Source organism: Pristis pectinata, chromosome 2, assembly GCF_009764475.1.
Source record: "Pristis pectinata isolate sPriPec2 chromosome 2, sPriPec2.1.pri, whole genome shotgun sequence".
Taxonomy (NCBI): Eukaryota; Metazoa; Chordata; class Chondrichthyes; order Rhinopristiformes; family Pristidae; genus Pristis; species Pristis pectinata.
The window spans coordinates 106,823,845-106,849,514 of NC_067406.1; the positions used below are offsets into that span (position 1 = coordinate 106,823,845).

Genomic DNA, 25,670 nt, shown 5'->3' on the forward strand with positions numbered 1-25,670 from the left:
AACGATGAGGGTCAAGGTAGGTTAAGTGGGAAGGACCTGTTTCCCTTAGCAAAGGGGTCAAAAACCAGAATTTAAAGTAATTGGAAGAAGGGTTAGAGGTGAGATAAGGAAAAAATGTTGCACCCGAGGGTGGCAGGTTTCTGGAACTTGCTGTGTGGTAGTGGCAGAAGTCCTCTGCGTTTAAATAATACGTGGATGTGCAGAAACAACGATGACGTACAGGGCTATGGACATAGTGCTGGAATGTAGAATTAGGCTCAGTAGCTTTTTTGACCAGCATAGAACAACGGCCAGATGGTCTCCTGTGTCATAATTGTTGCATGATTAAAAGGCATTGACACCATAGCAAAATTGCATATAGTGAAGTGTTAGATAATGCTATAGAATTTCTCTGCATAATGGTTTTGAATACACTGGAAAGCAGATTGGGTGACTGCTTTGTCGAGCACCTCCAGTCCATCCGCTGCAACAGCCAGGACCTCCCGGTGGCCACCCACTTCAATTCCACATCCCACTCCCATACTGACGTGTCTATCCATGGCCTCCTCTACTGTCACGTTGAGGCAAGACGCAGGTTGGAGGAACAACACCTCATATTCTGCCTTGGGGGTCTCCAACCTGATAGCCTTAACATTGATTTCTCTAACTTCCAGTAATCCCCCACTCCTTTGTCTTCCCTTATTCTTGTGGCTCCCTTCCCCTGCCTTGACGACATGCCCATCTCCTCCCCTCCCCTATCCTTTATTCCACGGTCCCCTCCTACCAGATTCCTCCTCCTTCAGTTCTTTGCCTCTTCTACCTATCACCTCTCAGCTTATTACATCTCCTCCCCCACCCCCCCACCCACCTACCTTCCCCCTCTCACCTGGACTCGCCTATCACCTGAACTCACCTGTCACCTACCTACGTATGCTCCTCCCCCTCCCCCACCTTCTTATTCTGGCTTCTGCCCTCTTCCTTTCCAGTCCTGATGAAGGGTCTCGGCCCAAAATGTCGACTGTTTACTTCCCTCCATGGATGCTGCCTGTCCTGCTGAGTTCCTGCAGCACTTTTTGTTTATCGCTAACCATTATTCACATTGGTTCTTTGGTATTGGGTCACATAGTTTCAACCCTCTTGTGCATATGACAAGTGTAAGAACAGAAGCTACCAGGTATGCACAGTGATGCCAAGTGGTGTGTATTTCATGTTTTGAATTTATTTGTGCATTTATAGCCTATGGCCCAGTCTAGTACATTTTCAAAGTTCTATTTCCTCATCCCTATCATTGCCCACATGATTATATTCCAGATGTTACTGCTTTGATCTGATGTGACGCCTGCCCTTCCCTACCAAAAGCAGTCCTGAGCCGACATTCAGTCTCCTAATTCCATTCCTCTGCCACCAGCTCACCAACCCCAACTCGCCCCTACTCCCTCAGCTTCTACCAGCCATCTCGTATCACCCCTCCGATCCCCTCTCCCTTCTCACAGCCCCCCTTTCCCTCCCATGGCCCAAGAAATTTAATATATCTTCACTACAGCTTTATCTGTTGATTGGCCACATAGCCACTGATTTTCACAGTGATGGAGATAAAGGCCTTTGAACACATTTACACCTGTACAGCCAGTTCTGTCAAATACAATGTCTCTGGCCTTGAGTGCGATAGATTGTTGCTCACTGTGCGTGGTGAGTCCTTGCTCATCACCAATTTTTCACACCTTTTAAGGAGCTGAAGAATTGAAAATCAAAGCAAGGATAATGAACACAAACTCAGTGGAAAGGCACAAACAATTTAGTGCAAACATGAGTAAATTTATACATTATTCTTTGAAAGCACAAGCTCTGATGAATTAAAATGCCATGAAAGTAAACAGCATATGGGTTTCATCCATAGTAACATGCAGAGCACCAGTGTAAAGAACTAACATATTTGTTCAAGTCAATATTTGGCTCACAATTTGAGTGCAATGTGCAATTAAGTCAAACTCATACTGGGGCAGGTCTACTGCTGCTCTGAGATCACTGGTTGGCAGCAGCTGCAATCATGCTTTTTCTCCCAGTGCAGTCCCAGTTGCAGACTGCACAATCTCAAAGCCCACGACAGTCCAAGGCCTGATTAAATGCAATGAGCCACTTGCATTGTTAATTATTTAAAAGTTAGAAGAGTAAAGCACACATGCACTTAAGACATTTAAACCAATTTAATCAAATAAAAGCCCATATTCATCTTTCACCCAGCAGCCAGTTTCACTCATTGATTTCTGAGGACCCATTATATCTACATCAGGTTAACCTGGAGTGCATTGAGCTGGTGGATTTCACAGCCTGAGAGCTGGGAAACTTGTGAAAGTTTGCACTACCATTTTGAGATCCATGAAGAGTCTAGTAAAGCAGCAGAAGAGTCTGCTGAGTGAAAAGCTGCTCTACACCGTTCACAAAGCAGTTGCCCAGTTATGAGTATATCAACCAGCAGACTCGTAGTGGACTTCAGTGGAAGATTTGCTCCAGTGAAACCATGTAGAGCATACTGTCAAGGTTCACCAGGATTGATACCAGAGATGAGAGCAGGGAGGCTAAGAGGAATTAACTAATATTAAAAATTATGAAGGTTAACCACATTTTTATTCCCATTTCCATTGGTGGGAAACTAGCAATGAGAGTGAGGAGAAAATTTAGGAAAAAAACATTCTATTCAGAAAATAGAACATATACTTTGCATCAGGACCAATTAAGATAGAGAAACAGTGTCACCTAAGGGAGCAGTGGTCAAAATATTTGAAGCAAAGGAAGATGGACAAAAGCAGAGGCAGGGATTGATTTTGGTTTGCAGCGGAAGTTTCACAGTTGGAATGCCTCTTTTAATCGCTGCTTCCTTTTTATTGCTTCTTAGGCCTAAATTTAAACTTTTGCTTATAGTTTTGTCATCTATTGCATTTTAATTTTCACCAAATTGCTTGAGAAGAAATCTGTCCCCAGTTGGCATAATGGTTCCCTGCCAACAAGTTCTTTCCCTTGTCGCAATCTCCCCCTGGTTTCATTAATTTCTATACAAACCTTTCCTACACCCAAATAAAAAATCGTAATTTTAAATTAGAAACTATTGGATCCGTACATCCTGACAAAAGTTTCTTACTCATTAGCAAAACCTATAAAGAAGTTTATGCACAAAATTACTTACAGTTTTTTTTTTCCTCCTTGAAATAGCAATTAATTCAGACAATAAGTATGTTTTGTATAGGAAATAAGTATGCCAAGCTGGCAGTGAGGGAATGTTGTTCTGTAAGATTGGGACCAATGTACAGAAACCTTTGCTGTTTGTGTATTTTCCCTGCACTGCTGTCCTTCTTTGCTTAGGGAAAATAACAATCTTGGCAGTGTAAAGGAGAACTTTGGATTTCTCTGTGCAATATGTTATATAGATGCAGACTTGTACAAAATAAACTTGACATTTCCATCTGTTACTTTCTATTTTTAGGTTAAGTACCGTGAGACTTCATATTAGTCTGCATTAGGCATGTAAAAGTAATTCCATGAATAACAGCTTACTCTGGCCTCATGAACTAGTTTCAGCTGAACACAATATTCAATGCTTTCCTCTAACAACAGCAAATAAAGATCTTTGTGCAGAACTGCCAATCAGAGTAAAAGTAACCTAATTTGTCTCTCATTCTGTCAGCTCGAGATTCAAGTGGATTTTATTTTAGGAATAGAGTTCCAATCTACCAAACTGAGTGAACCTCATCAGTGATAATGGCTTACATTAGAAAGTGGGATAAATGGTAGATTTCTGCTGAAGTATTTTGGAGAGCAGTTATTTTGAAGAGGTGAACATAAAAATTGGAATAACTGTTTAAGATTTTTCTTGAATGTGTAGAGGCACAAGTAACAATACAGAATAAAAACTTTTGTCAGAGGTACAAGTCAGTAGGTACCATCTCATTAATTAATTTAGCAGTTGAAATATTGCCCCCATGCAGGATTGAATCACAATTGTGTAACATGGAGACTTTGACTTCAACATCAGCATTTGAAGATAACATAATGCAGTTTGCTATTTCCACAGGCCAGCAACATTTATTGCTCATTTGTTATCTCCTATATTTTATCAAAGCAAAATCTACGTGAAAGAGCTTAGGGAAGGTGATGAGTGCATAAGAAAGTAGAAATGAGGATTTTGAGAAGGACTATTGCAAGCTAGTAAGTACCCATAATTGCTTTGAAACTGTTGTATTCCTGAAACTTGATTGTAATCAGTGATTGGCCTCTAGTGCCACCAAGTGGTCCCTAGAAATAAGTTTTAAATAGGGTGGTGGGGGGGTGGAATTAAACAATTGTGAAGCTTGCAAATTTCTTTCCTAAATATTATGGACATGAAAGTCATTTATGATTTTCAATTGTATTTATTTAGATCAAAAATGGCCCATCGCTCTTTCACTTGTGGGCACTGAGCAACTTTGACATTATCATGTTGACTATTCAGGGAGGGAGATCCATGATCCTTACCCATCTGGCCTCTGTCTGACTGTAGATCTGCATCAGTATGGTTGATTCATGATTGCCTCAGTTCAGAAGAAATTAAGGATGAGCAATAAATACTGCCCTTGCATGAATAAAAACAAGTTATTAACTCATCGTCTACTTTTGTTTAGCATTCATTTTTGGCTTCTATCCTTGGAATTCTTTCTTCTGCTCCCATCTACTTCATCCCTCATATTAAATACTTTCTTTTGATAGTGATTTTGCTCAGCCATCCATCAATTTCCTTTGAAGCACATCCCCTCCTGCATTGGCACAGTTGAATTTCTACGTCTTGATCTCTGCTATGCTCATTGTTAATTGATACTGTTAGGGTTCAGAGAAGTAGTCTCTGAACCAAGAGTTAAGTTCTGAAAACAGAAACTTCAGTTTTACTGATTTAGTTAGGGGGTTGATAGATTCAGACGTAGTAATATGAAGACCGTGGAAGACTGCAGTTAAAAAGCAATGACATCACCTCCTCCATAATCTTCACTCTTGCTATTGAACTGAATTACGTTAACTCATAATAAAAGCTCCCCTTACAACTACATAACATCCAAGCACGTAGTCACCCAATGGATGGATTTATCTGATGGATGATTGAAGATTGCCATGGCTGTCTTTTATGACAACAGTTGCAACCCTGGAAGTTTGAAATTATTTTGTTGAGATTCTACAGATATTGCCTGTTTAAATTTATCTTGTAAAACTGTCCATTCCTGGACATAATGGATTTCTTTGTGAAAACTTTAACTGTCATTTTCCTGTTGAAGATTATGTTTCCTTCAATTCTATGAGATAGCTTATTAATGTCTTTCAGTAGTCTAAACAAATCTGTTATCTTCGATGGTTTAGCCCTTGGACTTTTTTCATGGGACTTTCATCTCTAGGACTACTAAAGTCCAAACAGCTTGGTATCTAGTTATGTCCCAATGATTTTTTTAATGTGCAGATATTACTTAACCAGCACAACTGTATACTTAAGAGCTGCTTTTGAATGCAGAAAACGCTTTTCGTACCATTCTTATATGGCTGTTTTCTCATTGCTATCATATATTTCCCCTGCTATTGGTCACTTTTTCACATGTGCAGAAGGTAATTAAACCATTTCTGTGCTACAAAAGAGGTTTTTCAATTACTTGATAACTTTGGTTTTCAATAATTAGTATTTTTTTTAATAAAACAAACTTCCCAAATGCCTTCTGAAAACCCAGGTAAATACCTTGTCTGATCCAACCTTGAAAAATTAGTACTGGAAATCTAATAATATTTGGAATAATATTACCACTATTGATATTAAGACAATCAATTTTTTTTGTTATTCATAATCCACGTGCAGCTTTCCATCTGAAATACCTTTTTACAGTAACTAACTTAATAGATGCAGCAAGGCTTCTTCATATTGTTAGCTTTTCAAGAAATATTGAGTAAGAGCAGATTTACATGGGATAATGTTACAAAGCTCAGCTTCAGTTTTAGTGTGATTCTATTGATTTGGCTTTGAATGGTTGTAGTTCAAATCAACAGTCATGCCCAAATGTTCTAACTGCACTGTATAATCTATTTCAGATTTGGTTGGTTTGGCATTGACCCTGAAGAGGTAGCAAAGCCTTACTTAAACTATACTGGGGCTGCTCTATCTTTCTTAAGGTAAACCTGTCCAGCAGCTTCAATGAAATAAGAGTAATTGTTGCAGTTTGTGTTCTCTCCCTGGATTTGTATGATCTGCTTTGTCATTGAAAATAGATTTGCAATTTTAAAAATAATTGTGATTCCTACTTCATTCTTGCATAACAGAAGTGATTTAAATGATTTTGTTTATAGAAAACCAAAACAATTGATTCATCTGCACAGTCCAAATTGGTTGCAAACTTGTAAATTAATCTGAAACTATTTAGAATTTTGAAATCTGACAGTTTTTCAGTAAAATATTAACATTTATTTTCTATTTTAGTGCCATTATATATTTCTTTGTCAAAAGTGACGTAAGTGCTCCAAACACATCTGAACCAACCTTACTGATTGACAATGTAAGTAACAACCCTGAGCAGGAGTGCTTAGAGAAATTCAACTCTCAGTATTTTCATTCAAGAAAGACCTTCCGTTGGTTTAAACTAACCTTGAGACTCGAGTTATAGCCAAATAATTTCTATACTGATAAAGCATATAAGGCAATAACAGCTTACCCTAGATATTGCTTAGCTATTTTATAATGCAGAAACAATGTTGTGAATCACTCTAAAATTGTTTGCAAAAGAACCATTAATATAGTGATCTTCAGTTGAGACATTCACAAAACAGCATTGTTGTTTTCTTGTGGGACACCATGCTATGTCACCTTTAGTGTAGCATACTTATTCATTTTTTACAAGTTGCTGGCATGTGGTCTCACAGCTGCAATCAATTCAGCCAAATATAAACACCCTTCCAGCCTGAAGGGAATGCTGCTACTTAATAACTGGTTGCTATAACAACAGGAGTGGGTTAGCAGAGTGCTCCCAAGGTTAATCGATGGGCTAAACTGTGCTTAATCTGCCCCACCCCCTAAACCCACCAACACGTCCCCTTGTGGCTTTCCTGTGCTTGCACATGCTTTTTGTCAGCTGATGCTATGGATATGTGGTCCAAAGCTTACCATGAATGCATGTTTTCACACCAAGGTTTTAATTAATCTGAAATAAATGCAGAAAGTGCTGGAACTACTCAGCAGGTCAAGATCAGGCTGTCGGTTTGTGAACCTGTTGCCTGAGAGACAAGGGTGGGAGATGAATTTCTGATCTCATGAAGAAAGGTGACAATTATAGGTCCTCCACATGAGTTGACTTCTCCAAGGACCAGACAGGCAATGATCTTATCTGCTGTGACAAAGAATGTAATGCTATCATTTCAACCCATGTACCACATTGGTGTTTGTTCAGTCCTCTCCTTATAATAAGTTTTCTGCACAATAAGATTACGTCTCTGCTTATGATAGAGAGGCAATTGAATGTTTGCTCTTGCGAAATGAAGTGAGTTCGCATGCCATATCTCTGCTCCTATAGGAGAGCAAACTGGCTATGCTTTGCTTGCTCCAGCTCATGCAGGAGAGCAGTGTAATCATGTGTAGCATCTCTATTATGGAGCACAGCTAGCTACTGATAGGAAGCATCTCCCTGCTAATGGAGACTATGTGCTGCTGACAGGTGACGTCTCATTATCATTGGAGAGCAGCAGTCTACTCGTGATTGGCCTCTGGCAGCACGGTAATGTAGCAGTTAGTGTAAAGCTATTACAGCGCCAGCGACCCGGGTTCATTCCCGCCGCTGTCTGTAAGGAGTTTGTACATTCTCCCTGTGTCTGCGTGGGTTTTCTCCGGGTGCTCCAGTTTCCTCCCGCATTCCAAAGACGTACAGGTTAGGAGCTGTGGGCATGCTATGTTGGTGCCAGAAGAGTGGCAACACTTGCGGGCTGCCCCCAGCATACTCTCAGTAACGCGAAACAATGCATTTCACTGTGTGTTTTGATGTACATGTGACTAATAAATAAATATCTTAAATAGCATCTCTCTGCTCCATAAGGGCATCAAGCTGCTCCCTGGTGGCATGCTGTTGTTCCTGAAGATCTTAAAACTGTTCCCATGTGGCAGAGACCAACAGTGCACCTGTATCAGCATGAGATCCTATCGAGGCAGAAGGATAATGAGTAGCCCCCATTTATCCCTCCAGGACAACTACCAACTTCTGCAGACCATTTTTGAGGAGATTGTTACCTGACCTCTTTCTAAAAAATATACATCACCAGTGATCTATACACAACCTCCTGCATCAGCATTATCATAAAAATGTCCTTCATCTGAGCCTTCCAGGGCAGTACAGATGTGTGAATTCCCTCCCTTCCAGTGAGCTCCCACACCTGATTTCTTATGTCTTGTGCTTGACTGCAGTCCACTATGGTGGCTGATGACTCTCCCCATGCCTTGTGCCCTTGTAGCTTAATTTACTCATCCTTTATGTTGCCGGTCTGTAATGCATCTGGCAAAAGCTAAACAGAAGAAAGCTGTATGTAAATGCTGCTCCCAAGCCACCTTTACAGGAATGATGATATATGCTTTTGATCAATACAAAGGGGATATATCCTTCACAAGGAAACATTGTTAATGGACAGACCTAACAGATTTATAGCAACTTCCACTCGAGAGTATTTTTGGGCTTTAGTAGCCTCTCTGCCCATGAGGAATAAGACCTCTCCTCCAGTCTTGGTGAGGCACTGTGTTCAAAGGACACCCCACTCCCCTCCCATCCAAGTAGCCTCCTTCCTGTTCCTGGTAGTTTTAACCTAAATGCAGCAAATGAAAATTAGTGTGAATAACCTCCATGGTACTGAACATTTATAGGTGATCTGTGTGTGTTTGTGTGCAGGGGCAGAGGGGTGGGGCTAAAGTCTGGGTGGGTGTGTAAGGATGTATGTGTGTCATTATGGAAGAGCATTATGTAGTCCTTAGACTTATTAGTAATTTAGAATTAACAATGCTTCAATTTTTTTTTGAAAGTACAAAAGTTTTTGTCTTTGTCAATTGGGAAGGATTTTGAAGCATCCTTCTCAAATTTGTTTGCCCACAGAAATTCATTTCCAACTTCAGTAATTGATGCGTGGTACAGATGACACCTCTACATGCATGCAGAGACCGAGCTCTAAGTCATTGTCAAGTTGTTCATTGAAGCATAGTAGAGAACAGGCCTTACATCTGCAAAACAAAAGGTTCCCAACCAACCTACCCTCACTATTATTATTGATTTATTATTCACTTGTACCGAGGTACAGTACAGACTTTATCAGCAAGTGTCTTGAGGACTGTGTACCAAAGAGGATAATACTGGTGTTCCCAAACCGGAAACCATGGATGAACCGGGAGATCCACTCCTTACTGAAGTCGAGGACTGCTGCATTCAAACCCTGACCTTTACAAGAAATCGAGATACAACCTCTGGGAAGCTATCAGGAATGCCAAGAGACAATACCGGTTCAAAATAGAGTCCCAGACCAGCCGTCAATTGTGGCAGGGCTTACATGTTATAATGGTCTACAAAACGAAGTTGGGCAACTTAGTCAACAACAGCGCATCCCTTCCTGATGAGCTTAACACATTCTATGTGCGTTTTGAACAGAAGGGGAGTGAATTGTCACCACCCACCCTGACAGCCTCCAATGCAACTGAACCCGTGGTCACCGTCGAGGACATAAGATCAGCCTTCTGGAGAGTGAACCCAAGGAAAGCATCTGGCCCGGATGGTGTCCCTGGCCGCATGCTCGGATATTGTGCTGATCAGCTGGTGGAGTATTTGCAGACAGATTTAACCTCTCCCTGCTTCAGTCTGAGGTTCCCACCTGTTTTAAGAAGACAACTATCATCCCGGTACCTAAGAAATACAAGGTAACATGCCTTGATGACTACCGACTAGTGGCTCTGACATCCACCATCATGAAGTGCTTCAAGAGGCTGGTCATGGCACGCATTAACTCCTGCCTCCCAGACGACGTCGACCCGCTGCAATTCGCATACCGCCAAAACAGGTCTACAGTGGACGCCATCTCCCTGGCTCTACGCTCATCTCTGGAGCATCTGGACAGTAAAGACACCTATGTTAGACTATTGTTTATTGACTACAGCTCCACCTTCAATACTATAATTCCAAGCAAAATCATCACCAAGCTACAAGACCTGGGACTCAACGCCTCCCTCTGCAACTGGATCCTTGACTTTCTCACCAACAGACCGCAATCAGTGAGGATAGGCAGCAACACCTCCAGCACGATTATTCTCAACACTGGTGCCCCACAATGCTGCGTCCTCAGCCCTCTACTCTACTCCCTATACACTCATGACTGCTTGGCCAGATTCTGCTATATAACTCCATCTACAAGTTTGCAGATGATACCACCGTAGTAAGCCGTATCTTAAGTAATGATGAGTCGGAGTACAGGAAGGAGATAGAGAGCTTGTGTCATGACAACAACCTTTCCCTCAATGTCAGAAAAACAAAAGAGCTGGTCATTGACTTCAGGAAAGGGGTGGTGTATGTGCACCTGTCTACATCAATGGTGCTGAGGTCAAGAGGGTTGAGAGCTTCAAGTTCCTAGGATTGAACATCACCAATAGCCTTTCCTGGTCCAACCACATGGACACCATGGCCAAGAAAGCTCACCAGCGTTTCTACTTCCTCAGGAGGCTAAAGAAATTTGGCATGTCCCCTTTGACACACACCAACTTTTATCAATATACCATAAAAAGCATCCTATCTGGATGCATCACTGCTTGGTATGGCAACTGCTCTGCCTGGGACTGCAAGAAACTGCAGAGAGTTGTCGACACAGCCCAGCACATCACGGAAACCAGCCTCCCCTCCATGGTCTCTGCCTATACCTCTCGCTGGCTTGGTGACGCAGCCAGCATAATCAATAACCCCACCCACCCAAGGCATTCTCTCTTCTCCCCTCTCCCATCAGGCAAAAGATACAGGAGCCTGAGGGCACATACCACCAGGCTCAAGGACAGCTTCTATCCCACTGTGATAAGACTATTGAATGGTTCCCTTATACGATGAGATGGACTCTTGACCTTGCACCTTATTGTCTACTTGCAATGCACTTCCCTGTAGCTGTGACACTTTACTCTTTATTCTGTTATTGTTTTTACCCTGTACTACCTCAATGCGCTGTGTAATGGATTGATCTGTACAAACAGTATTTAAGACTAGTTTTTCACTGTACCTCAGTACAAGTGACAATAATAAACCAATACAGTGACGGTAGGTTGATAGGGAACCTTTGTTTTGCAGGTGTAAGGCCTGTTCTCTACTATGCTTCAGTGAACAAGTCGACGATGACTTAGAGCTTGGTCTCTGCATGCATGTAGAGACGTCATCTGTACCACGCATTAATTACTGAAGTTGGAAATGAATTTCTATGGACAAACAAATTTGAGAAGGACGCTTCAAAATCCTTCTCAATTGACAAAGTCAAAAGCTTTTGTACTTTCAAAAAAACATTGAAGCATTGTTAATCCTAGATTACTAATGAGTCTAAGGAGTCCTGATGCAGGTTCTCACCCTGAAACGTAGACCATCCCTTTGCTTCCACAGATGCTGCTTGACCCACTGAATTCTTTCAGCAGTTTGTTTTTAACTAATGAGTTCTGTCTGCTGTATTTCATTCCAGAAAAGCTGTATTTTGTCATTTTAGTTTTAAATATGTTTTAAATTTCCTAACTTCTTATCCCTCTGAGGTTTACAGAGTTCATAACAGGCACATGGGTTGGTGTTATGTATTTGAACACACGAGTCAAGAAGATGAGTAAGATGGATCCTTTGTGTGTAGTATGAAAAAAGGAAAGTTGATGGGGCAAATATTGTTTTCTTGCTCCCCACTTCATTATGTTCTTATTTTCTTCTGTTATGAAAATAATATTACAAGAGCTTATCTGAATTTGCATTATATTGCTTAAATGCATAGCCATTAATAATTTTCAGTTATGTAAATGTTACATGACCAGCTTACCTCCGTATCCATTCAAATGTTCCACACTTTTCCACCCATGCCAAGTTTTATCCACCACAAGCTTGAATACATAATGCTCATCGTCTAAGAAAATATTTCAAAGGACAAGTGTTCAGAAAGTTTTTTATTTGACATTTGGATTTTGGAATTTTTGAAAGCTCTGTTGGTATTTATCCTTTTTAAGGAGTTAAACTGTTATTTGAAGTTTGATATTACTTTTGGCAAGTCTAACAATTTTTTCATTAAATATAGAGTATAAATACTGATGAAGAAAACGTGTTGACAGATGCATCCTGGGTAGACAAACTTAGTCCACGAAAAAAAAGGCTTGTGTAAGTATTGTTGATGTACGTTTCATCAACAGTAATCTAAGGGTAGGGTAATTCAACATTTACTGCTTGCAGTCCTTTAGACAAATCCAGCTCTGAGCTAATGATCTAAAATTATACATACTATCCTGCAAACCTATGTAGCTTGGAAGTACACAGTGCACTGAAAAATGGAATTAACTGCAAGTCAGAACATTGCTTTATATTTTTTTTAAAATCATGTTCTACATTTACTAAACAGATAAGTATGTCTTGCATAATAACTTGTCTTGGTTCCCAGTGGAGAACTTCAGACATCAAAAGTGCATTTTTGCAAATATGAGAATGCACAATGCATATGTTTCTTAATAAAAAAACACGTCCAAATTTTGGATACAAGATCATTGAATATTGAGGCAGAAGGCGGCCATGTGTTTCCTCCACCCTCCTGCGCCATTCAATAATAGAATGGCTGATCTGATCTTAGTCACAAATCTGCTTTTGTGTAGTCCTTTGACTGCCCTTTATTCCAGAAATTTATCTTGGAATATATTCAAGGATTCAGCTTCCAGAGTTCTCTGGGATAGTGAGAAGAAATTCCCCCTCTACCCTGACTGTTAATCCTTATTCTGTTAATCCCTGACTGTTAATCCTTAAACGATTAATCCTTATTCTGAATCTATGCCCCCCTAATTCTAGATTTCCCCTTGAAGTGAAAGATCCTATCAGCATTTACTCTGACAAACCCTCTTAGAATCTCATGTTTCAATAAGGTTACTTGAGACTCTTCTGAACTCCCAAGAAAATAGATCCAACATGCCCAATCGTTCCTCATAAGGCAACCCCTTCATCCCAGAAATCAACCTAGTGAACCTTTTCTAAACTGCCTCCAAAGTAAGTATATTCCTACTAAGATAAGGAGACCAAAACTATAACTGTATTCTGGGTGTGATCTTGCCAGTGCTGGGTGCAGTTGTAACAAGATTTCCCTGTTTTCATAATCCATTCCCCTTGCAGTAAAAGCAAAGATTCATTACCTTTCTGATTACCTGCCTGATAACTTGCTATGTTTCATTTATGAATTTGCACAGAATTCCCGATACAGCAGTATCCTATAGACTCTTAATATTAAAACATACACCTTCTTTTGTATTTGTCATATCAAAGTGAATAACTTCACGTTCCCCATATTTTGCTCTATCTGCCAAATCTTTGCCCTCTCACTTAACCTAGCTATATCCCATTTTCAGACTGTGTTTTCTTTACAGCTTGCTTTCATTGCCTATCTTTGTATCATCAGCAAATTTATCTGTACTTCATTTGGTCCCTTCAACTAAGTTGTTAGTATATAGATTGTAAACATTGTGGAGCATCCTACTAGCTGCAGCTGCCTATCTGAAAATAGCTCATTTATATCTATGTAGTTGTCTTTGTTTAAGTTGAAGAGACGTGCTTCAGACCTAGGTTTTGCACTCTCAAATTAAATGTAATATTCTGTCATGTTATAATGTATTCCCCAGTGGATCATTTACAATGAAATCTTTATTTAATTCTCTTTCATTACACATGGACAGCTGCAGGTCTTCCCAGGTTAGAATAGGGTTCCGTTCCTGAGAACTGTTCTAAACCTGAATGATTCACAAGTCAGAAATGTGGCCACCTGGCAATGTATTTAAATAAAAACAGGCAATCAAGGGCAATGTGGAATTAAACCAGGGTGTTTAACTCAATCATTCAGATATTACTGTGAACCAAGTTCCCACATGGCAGAAGATGCCTGCAGCACTGCAGCAGCCAGTGAATTCATCCCACCAGTCTCACAAGCGCTCGTCCGTATGTACAGGCTATATATAAGTCAGGCATTCGTAACCTGGGGAGGAATTGCATACAATAGGCTATTCCCCTATTGGTCCCACACCACTATTCGAAGAAACTGTCATGTTCTATTAACTCTTCCTCAAGACAATCTTTGCCAATTTGATTGGTGCAACCTTTTCTGAAAATTGAATGTATGATTGCAGGAACTTTCTTACAAGCCCCTATTATTTCTTGATTGATCTTTGGCCTATGGTATATTTCCTATTCTCACCAGTGACTTCTTTCCCCTAATGTTTCTGGTCTTCAAGTGGATGACATACCAATTCAAAATCCTCTTCATCAAAATTTAGTTCTATTAAAGAAACTCTACCCAAAATGTAGAAATATGTACCTTTTGTGTAATATACTGTAATTTTTAACTCTTTGTTTTGTCTCCCCGCTCCTCTAGGGGTTCATGCCTTGCAGTCATTGCAGGGTTACTGTACGGTTCTAACTTTGTACCAGTGATTTATATCAAGAATCATGCCCTGAAGAATGAAACCAAATATGAAAATGCAAGCCAGTTTGGTAAGAATACTAATATGCATTTTATTTGCTGAGTAACATGAAATGTATGCGTAGTTGAAATTTGTCAGTGTCAAAAGCTGTTAAACTGATAGGCTCTAGAGAGCTGGTTTGATTTCTCACTGGCTGTAACCTTGGCAGATGCTCAGAACATAAGTGCTGCAAACAGTAGTTCCTTTAAGGGTCCATATGATATAATGGCTGCAGATCAGGACAAGCCCTGCAAAATTCTGGGGCATAATGTTTCAAGCAATTCTTAATGTTCTTAAATTTCCAATTTTCAAAAGCTGAAATGACACATAAGAGAAAGCAGCTGAGCATTACATTTGACAAGACTTTGTAGAGAAATGACAGCAACTGCACACAAAAATGCTCCTCTTTCTCTACATAAATGCTACCCAGTTTAGGATTCCTGGGAAAACATGGAAAATCCAAACTTGCTGGCTGCACTTCACTTGCCTTCCTTCTGGCTGGTACTCTGATGTGAAAGTCCTTTAGTGGTAACGACCCATCATTCCCGGATGAGCTCAATGCCTTTTATGCACAGTTTGATAGGGTGAACTATGACACGCCCCCACAAGCCCAGATGACTCTAATTTCAGTCTCTTGAGGCCGATGTCTGGGCATCCTTCAAGAGGGTGAATCCACAAAAGGTGTCTGGTCCAGACGGCGTACCTGGCCAAGTACCAAAGACCTGTGCGGACCAACTGGCTGGAGTATTTATGGACATATTCAACCTCTCACTTCTGTGGTCTGAGGTTCCCACCTGCTTCAAAAAGGCATCTATGGTACCGGTGCCCGAGAAGAACGTGGTGACCTCTCTTAATGACTACCATCCAATAGTGCTTACATCAATCATAATGAAGTGCTTCGAGAGGTCAGTTGTGGCACGAATCAACTCCTACCTCAGAGGTGACCTGGATCTGCTCCAATTTGCCTTCCACCATAAGGTCAACAACAGATGCGATTTCTCTGGCTCTTCACTCTGCTCTGTACCATCTGGACAACAGGAACTCATACATCAGGCTGCTGTTCATCAACTACAGCTCGACATTCAACACAATCATCCCGTCCAAACTCATCATCAAGCTTCAGGACCTGGGCCTCTGTACCTCCCTCTTCAACTGGATACACAACTTCCTCATTGGCAGACCTCAATCAGTGAGGATTAGTATCAACATCCCGTCCTCACCGATCATCAACACAAGCGCACCTCTAGGCTGCATGCTTATCCCCCTGCTCTGCTCTCTATACAAACATGACTGTGTGGCTAAGTACAGCTTCAATCCCATCTTCAAATTCGCTGATGACATCACTGTTGTTGGACAAATCACAGGTGGCGATGAGTCAGCTTACTGGAGTGAGATAGAATACCTGGTTGAGTGGTTACGCAACAACAACCTCTCACTTAATGTCAGCAAAACTAAAGAGATGATCGTTGACTTCAGGAAGGGAAAGGAGGGTAGACATGCACCAGTCTACATTGGGGGAAAGTAGCAGCTTTAAGTTCCTGGGCATTAACATATCGGGTGACTGGGCCTGGGCCCAGCACATAGATGCAGTCATAAAGAAAGCGTGCCAACATCTTTACTTTCTTAGGAGGTTAAGGAGTTTGGGCTTGTCACGGAACACTCCAACAAACTTCTATAGGTGTACTGTTGAAAGTCATCGTCTGGTACAGCAATTCAAATGCACAGGAACGTAAGAAGCTGCAGAGAGTAGTGGATTCAGCCCAATACATCACGGGCACATCCCTCCCCACCATTGGTAGTATCTATAGGAAGCGCAGCCTCAAGAAGGTAACATCCATCATCAAAGATCCCCACCATCTGGACTATGCCATCTTTTCGCGGCTACCATCGAGCAGGAGGTACAGAAGGCTGAAGTCCCACAGCACCAGGTTCAAGAACAGCTACTTCCCTTCAACCATTCGGTTCTTGAACCAAGCGGAAAAACCCTCATCACTACAGTTTAGCAACACCGTGCCTATTTTGATCAGCTTGCACTGAAATGGACTTTTTTTGTTCTAATTGTGTTATTTCTTGTAAAAATTATGTATAATTTATGTTTATGTTTTTCTTGTGAATGCTGCTTATATGATGTTATTTGCCTGTGATGCTGCTGCAAGTAAGTTTTTCATTGCACCTGTGCATACGTGTACTTGTGCATATGACAATAAACTCTACTTTGACTCATGGAGTACAACAGTGGATACAAAGTTGTAGCATTTCTCCAGCACTTAATGCTGAGGAGTCGGGCCAGAGAACTGGTGAACAGTGCTTTCATTCATTTGAATGGCGAGGAATGGCTGTGAGAAAGAAAGCTATTAATTAAGTAAATATTTTTAAACTAATATACTTAAATCTTTTTATTGCTTTAGACTGTTCTTAGGTATTGTGTTTTCTTTCCAAGACATTCTGAAACATTCATGGCTTTGTCAGACAGCTAAGCCATTTTTAGCTATTTCTTGGACAGTTTTTGTTCTGACCCTCCTACCCCCTAATTTTTCCACAATATGGTACAGAAGGCTCTTCCATGATGCAAAATTCGATATTCAGCATCGAGCTGGCCTTGGAGTGCAAGTTGACAATGGTGAATTTGCAATAAGTAATTTTGCATTTACCAGGTAGTAAACTGTGATCATGAGAGGCTCATTGTTGGCAGCAAATAAAGGTTGTTCTATTGGATTGTTGTTTCAGTGGAAATATTGATTGTTTTTCACCTTTTCTTGGCTACAACACTAGGCTTAATAAATAGGATCCCAGTCCAAGGCGAGAGACTGTCCTTGGATATTTCCTCTAAAGGCCAGAATTAATTTTAATGTTACATTGTTACAACGGACAACCAAGAACGGCTAAATCTGTGACTTGATTATCTGAATTATCAATAATTTAATATTTGTAAAATTTGCTTCACTTGCAGATTTGGACTATGTATTTGCACATTTTAGTGGCATATTTCTCACAAGTACTGTCTACTTCCTAATATATTGTGCATTAATGAAGAATAAACCAAAAGTTTACCCAAAGGCAATACTGCCAGGTAAGAAATCATTGTTTCACTATATTTTTTTTTGGAACTAAAATGCCATGTTTACTGCTTTAGTGAAATCTGTGACTTACATAAAAGACATAAAAGCATTTTTATACTCCTTTGGATCAACTTTTGTTCACCACTTTAATATCATGGCAAAAACCTACCCCTATACCTTAGAGCAGAATTTTGCTTCTGAATCATCTTATCACCAGAATGTTTGCTGTAAACAAGGAGAAGGGTTCCTTGTAATTGTTCACAAAGTGACTTTATTGATTGCGCTAAAATATGCAAGCATTGCAAGAGAACCCAACCTAGCTGACTTTATTCACATACCAATCTGTTGAAGAGGAAACTCGCTAATTATATTCTTTAAATAAAAGTAATTTTGTAGTTAGCAAGTGCATTAGCAGCAATGCATTACAATGCAGTGTTATTTTGATCTGGGAGAAGGCAAAGTTTCCATCCATAGATGAGTTTAGAAAGTGATAATACTTTTGTCTAAATCATGTACCAAAATATTCAAGACAAAAAAAGCCTTGCTGTGTGCTTCATTATGTATACAATACTAAGGAGGCATGAACCTGACTTTTTTTTAAATACATGAGAGAAATTGGGTTCCACTAAGCCAACTTTTTTTATGTGTGTATGTGTATATACATACAATTGCTATGCAGCCTCCTAGTAGTAGAAAATGTCATCCAGGATGGGCAGCACACCCATTTCCAATGGTGACAACTCGATAAAGATTTGTGCTCAATCATGCGTACCTCATTTCCACCAGCAAGATGCAAAGTTGGCAGGTTATGATGTCAATTGCTATGTTACACTGATATGATTCCATTGCTGCCATTTTAGACTTCATGTTCCACCCAACAATTTCTCTTAATTTCTCAAAACCAAACACAGCATTTAAGCAGCATGAAGAACCTCATCAGTGCTATTAGAAATCAAGAAATGCTTCTGGGTTAGTTAGTAGATTATTACTTTTTGTTGCCAGTGCAATTGTTGCAAGTTTGGAGCATTCCTCAGTCTCAGTACTCTTCAGAGAGTGGTCTAGCTGGAGCACTTTAGTTCATTTAAAGGTTTGTGATCATAACAATTACTTCCGAACATTAGTAGCCTGCTGTATCTTTCTGTTGGAATTGAGCATGACTTGGAGATTGAAGAGAGGTGTTGCAGAATAAGACAAACTGGTAGAGAGAAAGGTGGAGCAGGGAATAGACACAAAGCAAGTCTCATAACCGAATGGAAAAGCATCACAACATGTAACTTATTTGAAGAAGAGGTTCCCAGCACTGGACTCCTGTGGGCTGGGACCTGGTTCTGCACGAGAGGCCAGCCTCTTCAACGCTACACATCAGGACTCCTCAGTGTGTTAACATGTCAGACACGCAGAGAAGCCAAAAGGAAAACCATATACTTGGTGAAACAATGAATAAGTTCAAAATTTAAAAACAAACATGCTGAAAGTACTCAGCATTTTATGGAGAAAGAAACAGTTAATGTTTCAGATCAATGGCCTTTAATCAGTGCCTAATACATTAACTCTGTTTCTCTTACCACATCTTGATGCTGTCTGACTGTTGAGTATTTCCAACATTTCCTGTTTCTGGCATCTGCAGTTTTTTGATTTTCAATTTAAGTTCATGACTTTGCAACACATCATGAACGATGGTTTGCTTATTTGTGAGGACTAGTCAGACACCATAATGACAATGTGGTATCACTTCTGCAAATGCTGCTATGAGCAGATACCACTGTGACAGATTATTGTGACTGAGGTCAAGTAGGTTTTACCTTGTATTGGTTCTCTCACCACCTGCTGCTGACCTATTTCAACAGCTGTGTCTTTCAGGATTTGGTCAGCTCAGTTAGTTCTACCAGTAAGGAGGCACGCTTGGGGTGGTTATTAAAGTTCCCTTTCAGTGCTGCTTCAGGTCATCTTTAACATTGAGGAACACTGATTCATCAGCTGGGTGAGGAGATTATGCTGCAAACAGCTGGTGTTTTGCTTGTCTATATTTGATCTGATGTCAAGAGATTCCATTGGGCACAGAGTCGGTGTTGAGATTTCCTGGGGTCCAGTGTTGAAAGTGCCCAGGGTCATTCCTCTCCGTGCCCTATACCACTGAGCTGCCATTTCTGGAAGTTCTGTTATTAGGGTAGGACATCTCTGGGAATAATGATGATATTGGCTGGGTTATTAGCTGAAAGCTGTGATTCTCAGTGTAATGGTGTCAAACAGCACAGAAACAGGCCCTTCAGCCACCATGTTCATGTTGACCAACAAATACCCATCTATACTTGATCTATACCAGCACTTGGTCTGGGGCCCTCTATGCCTTGGTGAATCAAGTGCTCATCCAGGTACTTTTTAAAATATTATCTGTCTCCACAACCTTATCAGGTACTACGTACCAGATTGCAATGGCCCTCTGAATAATAAAAAAAAATTCCTCAGATTCTCTCTAACCCTCTTACCCTTCACCTTAAACCTATGCCCTCTGGTTTTAGACATCCTTGTTGTAGGGATAACTTTCTCACTGTCCACCTTATCTGTGCCCCTCAGTTTTTTGTAAATGTGACCCCTGTACTACAGGGGGGTTGTGCTCCTAGAAAATGATACGTTGTGATTGTCTGTAACAAAGCCACGGCATCTGTGTATGTCTTGAGAAACACAAGTGGAAAAAGAAGTGTTCATTTACTTTTTTTGCACAAATTCTGCAAAGGTAACCTGATTGACCATAACACGCGAATTGCCTATACTGTATGCACCGAGGAACTCAAAGTCGGCTTATGCAGTCTGTCCTCATAACTGAAACATTCCATCCCAGGCAGTGTCCTGGTAACTCTCTTTTGCCCCCTCTCCAGTGCATTCAAATCCTTAAAATGCTGTGATATTTATTTTGACTTGTCTAGGGGATGGCTATGACAATTTTTGATGTTTCCCCAATGTTAGTGAGGAGGTCTTTACAGGGAGGACTGTTAGAAGTGCCATTATCATTAGTTAAATCTAATGTTGAATGGTCCATCTGGTTTCCAGGTAGATAATGTACATACAACCAAAGCCAGAGGCAACTTATTACATCATGTGCCCAAGCAATATACCCCTGCAGAGAAAAGAATTTTTAAAATAAAAGTTTGGCCCATTAGAGGTTTCCAGCTGCTTTTTCTTCTCTATCCTTCTTAGATACTCCCTCAGGATAGAAGATGGCTCACTTTCACTCTGATTTTGTGGGTTCTGAGGTGGCCAATGAGGGTAGTGTGGGGGCTGCAAATGCTTCCACAGAAGGGGAAAATGACACTTGAAGGGACAGGCAGGTGGGTAGTTTGAGATGGTGTGCTCCTTCCACCAATTATGTAGGGCTTCTATGTGCACCCAGAGTATGGCCTTGAGCTTCTCAATACCATCCCACATGTTCCTCTATTTTGATCAGTCATGGGACAGAGGTTCCAGGATTCAGTGGTGATGTTGCATGCCAAAGAGGCTTTGAATACAACCTGGAATCTTTTCCTCTGCTTTTCTGGTAATCCCTTCCCATAACTGAACTCAGAAACTGAGCCAGGAGGAGGTCCTGGACTCCAAAGGTTTATTAAAATGTGCAAGTTAATAACATTTCAATCTTGCAAAATAAAGATGACACTAACAAATAATGTTTTCTTTAAGGTTTTGTTTCAGGTGTGATGTGGGCTATTGCGAGCTGCTGCTGGTTCCTGGCAAATGATTTCCTCAGTGCAGTTGTTAGTTTCCCTATAATCACTGCAGTAAGTTAATTGAGCTACTCAATGTGCAAAGGTTGTGGAAGTGTTGTATTTCTAAAGACTTTGGCCCTGAATTTGCAAGCCACCTGTACTGGCCACTGATCAACAAGAAAGTACTCACATACAGTGTAGTGGTAGTGTTATTGTCCAAGCTACCAAAGTTCTGGACCTTTGATCCAGGGACTTGATTTTGAATCTCACTATTGCTCCTGGGATTTTTAAATTCAAGTAATTAAGTAAATTATAATTTTTAAAAGGAACCTACAGTAATGTTAAAACTACCCAATTATTGTTAAAGACTTGTTTAAGTAATGCCCTTCAAGGAAGGAAGTCTGCTTCCATTACGCAGTCTGGCCTATATAGCACTCCCATGCCATAGAGTCAGAGTCATAGAGCAATACAGCACAGATACAGGCCCTTTGGCCCAATGAGTCCATGCTGACCAGTGCCCACCCAGTTTGTCCCAATTTCCTGCATTCGGCCCATATCCCTCCAAGCCCTACCTCTGCAACTACCTATCCAACTGCTTCTTAAATGATACTATTGCACCTACCTCAACTACTTCACCTGTCAGCTTGTTCCATGTACTCACCACCCTCTGCATGAGGAAGTTGCCCCTCAGGTCCCTTTTAATTCTTTCCCATCGCCCTAGATCTTCCCCCCCCTAGTTTTGGACTCCCCTACTCTGGGGAAAAGACTGTTACCATCCACCTTATCTGTGCCTCTACAAGGTCACCCCTCATTCTCCAATGTTCAAGGAATAATGACCTAGCCTGATCAACCTCTCCCTATAACTCAGGCTCTCTAGTCCTGGCAATATCCTCTTAAATCTTTTCTGCACTCTTTCTAGTTTAACCATGTCTTTCCTATAACAGTGTGACCAAAACTGTACACAGTACTCCAAGTGCAGTCTCTGACTTGTACAAGTGCAACATGATGTCCCAACTCCTATACTCAGTGCCCTGACTGAAGGCCAGTGTGCTAAACACCTTTTTCGCCACCATGTGTACCTGTGATGCCACTTTCAACAAACTATGCACTTGTTCTCCTAGGTCCCTCTGTTCCATTACACTCCCTAGTGCCCTGCCATTCATGGTACAAGTCCTACAGTGGTTTGACTTTCCAAATTGCATCACATCACACTTATCCGGTTTAAAATTCATTTGCCACTCCTCGGCCCACTTTCCTAACTGATCAAGATCCCCATAACCAACGATAACCTTCTTCACCATCAACACCTCCTAATCGTGTGTCATCTGCAAACTTACCAATCAACTTGCTGTTCATTAATATCCAAATCATTTATATAAATAATAACAAGGGCTCTAACAATGATCCATACCACTAGTCACTGGCTTCCATTCTGAGAAACAACCTTCCACCACCCTCCGATTCCTACCTCTGAGCCAATTTTATATCCACCCAACTAATTCTCCCTGGATTCCATGGGCCCAACTTTCCAAACCAGCCTACCATGCAGGACCTTATCAAAGGTCTTGCTAAAGTCCAAATAGACAACGTCCACTGCCCTACCCTCATACCTTTTCAATTACCTCTTCAAAGAATTATAAGATTTGTCAAGTACAACTTTCCATGCAAAAAGCTATGCTGACTTTGTCTATTCAAATGCTGGTAGATCTTGTCCCTCAGAATTCCCTCCAGTAACTTCCCCTCTACTGATGTCAGGCTGACTGGCCTGTAGTTCCCTGGCTTGTCCTTGCTACCCTTCTTAAACAAGGGAACAACATTAGCCACCTTCTAGTCTTCAGGAACTTCACCGGTAGCTAGCAGTGAAGCAAATATCTCCACAAGAACCTCTGCAATTTCTTCTCTAGCCACCCTCAAAGTCTGAGGATGGCAGGCACGGTAGTGTAGCAGTTCATGTAACGCTATTACAGCACCAGCGACCCAGATTGGATTCTGGCCGCTGTCTGTAAGGAATCTGTACATTCTACCTGTGTCTGTGGGGATTTCCTCTGGGTGCTCTGGTTTCCTCCCACATTCCAAAGACATACAGATTAGGAAGTTGTGGGCATACTATGTTGGCACCAGAAGCATGGCAACACTTGCAGACTGCCCCCAGAACACTACATAAAAAGATGTATTTCAATGTACATGTGACTGATAAAGATAAAGATATCACTCAGTCAGGCCCTGGGGATTTATCCAACTTGATGTGCTGCAAGGCTGCAAGTACCTCCTCCCTGGTAATACAAATGTCCTCCAAAATATCTCCACTTTTTTCCCTAATCTCTTGAGCAGTCATGATTTTCTCCTCAGTAAACAGAAATATTCTTTAAAAACCCCACCCATCTCTTGTGGCCCGAGACATAGGTGGCCCTGCTGATCTCTAAGGGGACCTACTCGCTCCCTGGCCACCCTTTTAATATAGCTATAGAACATCTTGATATTTTCCTTAGCCCTACCTGCCATATCCATTTCATACCCTCTCTTTGCCTTCCTGATTTCCCTCAAGTATTCTTACCTTTTATAGTCATCAAGGGATTCACTTGTCTCTGACCTCCCAAACCCAGTGTATGCTTACTTTTTCTTGACCAGCGCTTCAATATCTTTCATCAGCCAAGGTTCCCTAAACTTGCCAGGCTTACCCTTATCCCTAACTGCAATATGTTTCTCTTTGACTCTTGATATCACTCTTAAAAGCCTCCCACTTGTTATTCATTCCTTTCCCTTCAAACAGGCTCACCCAATTGACCTCTGCTAGATCCTGCCTCATTCCCCAAAATTAGTCCTGCTCCAGTTTAGGACCCTAACCTGTGGACCTATCCTGTCCTTCTCCATCACTCTCCTGGATACATTTCAAACTCCACCCCATCCAGGCCCTTCGCACTCTGGGTTGTCTAGTCAATACCAGGGAAATTAAAGTCTCCTATTAATACAACCCTATTATTCTTACAACAGTGAGCAATTTCTCTATACATCTCTCCTCTTGGGGTGGTTGTCTATAATACAGCCCCACTGTAGTGACCTTCCCCTTCTTGTTCCTCATATGGCCTCACTGAACAATCCCCATGAATGTCATATCTAAGTACTGCTATTACGTCCTCCCTTAACAAAAAGGCTACAGTCCCTCCTCGCTTACCTGTACCTCCATCACACCTAGAGTATCTGTATCCTGGAATATTGAGCTGCTGATCCTGCCCTTCTCAGCCATGTTTCTGTTATGGCTATAACATCCCAGTCGTCAGAGCCAATCCACACTGAGTTCATCCACCTTACCGGTTAAACCTCATGCGTTGAAATAAGTGCAGTATTCTTTTCCCTGCCTTTCACTGTGCCCCAGCTACCCTGATTACTAAACTAGTTCTCGCTGGCTACTGCTTTAACCTATGACTTGTTCTCGCTCAGTGTCCCACCCCCTTGCCAATCTAGCTTAAACCCTCCCACGTAGCATTAGCAAATCTCACTGCAAGGATATTGGTCCCTTCCTGGTTCAAGTGCAACCTGTCCCTCTTGAACAGGTCACCTCTACCCCAGAAGAGATCCCAATGGTCCAAAAGACTGAAACCCTGTCCCCTGCACCAGCTCCTCAGCCACAAATTCATCTGGTCCATATTTCTATTTCTGACCTCATTAGCATGTGCCACAAGGAGTAATCTGGAGATCACTACCCTCAAGGTCCTGGTTCTTACCCAACTCCGTATATTCATCCTGCAGGACCTCATCCCTTGTTCTACCTATGTCATTTGTACCAACATGTACAATGACCTCTGGCTGTTCACCCCCTTGAGAATTTTATGCAGCTACTCAAGACATCCTTGACCCTGGCACCCAGGAGGCAAGATACCATCTTGGTTTCTCTTCTGTGGCCACAAAATATCTGGTCCATCCCACTCACTATTGTCTCTTATCACTATCACCCTGTCTGACAGCACCCTTTTTTCTGTGCCTCAGAACCAGTCATAGGGCCAGAGACCTGACTACTACTGCTAGCCCCTGAAAGAACATCATCCTCAACAGTATCCAAAGAGGTACAGGTATGCTTGTTAGCGAGGGGAATGGCCACAGGGGAAAAGCCTTACTTTTCCTGGTTGGCACCCATCCATCTAAAGCCTGTACCTTGGGTGCAACCTCTTCAGTAAGAGTCTCATTTATGATGCTCTCAGCTTCCTGAATGATCCTGAGTAC

General features: G+C 41.3%; 1 protein-coding gene across 6 annotated transcripts in view; it reads left to right on the top strand.

Annotated features, from left to right (window-relative positions):
- The window catches only part of tmem144b (transmembrane protein 144b), a 52,216-nt gene that overhangs the window by 17,214 nt on the left and 9,332 nt on the right, over window positions 1–25,670 (top strand). For 4 of the 6 annotated variants that reach the window (XM_052042812.1, XM_052042787.1, XM_052042807.1 and 1 more), the window contains 6 exons: window positions 6,070–6,150; window positions 6,455–6,530; window positions 12,286–12,365; window positions 14,608–14,726; window positions 17,646–17,765; window positions 21,427–21,524. In XM_052042812.1, coding sequence (XP_051898772.1) covers window positions 6,070–6,150; window positions 6,455–6,530; window positions 12,286–12,365; window positions 14,608–14,726; window positions 17,646–17,765; window positions 21,427–21,524 — 574 coding nt within the window. The remainder of the gene's footprint in view (window positions 1–6,069; window positions 6,151–6,454; window positions 6,531–12,285; window positions 12,366–14,607; window positions 14,727–17,645; window positions 17,766–21,426; window positions 21,525–25,670) is intronic. The other 2 variants (XM_052042815.1, XM_052042814.1) reach the window with 1 other exon arrangement.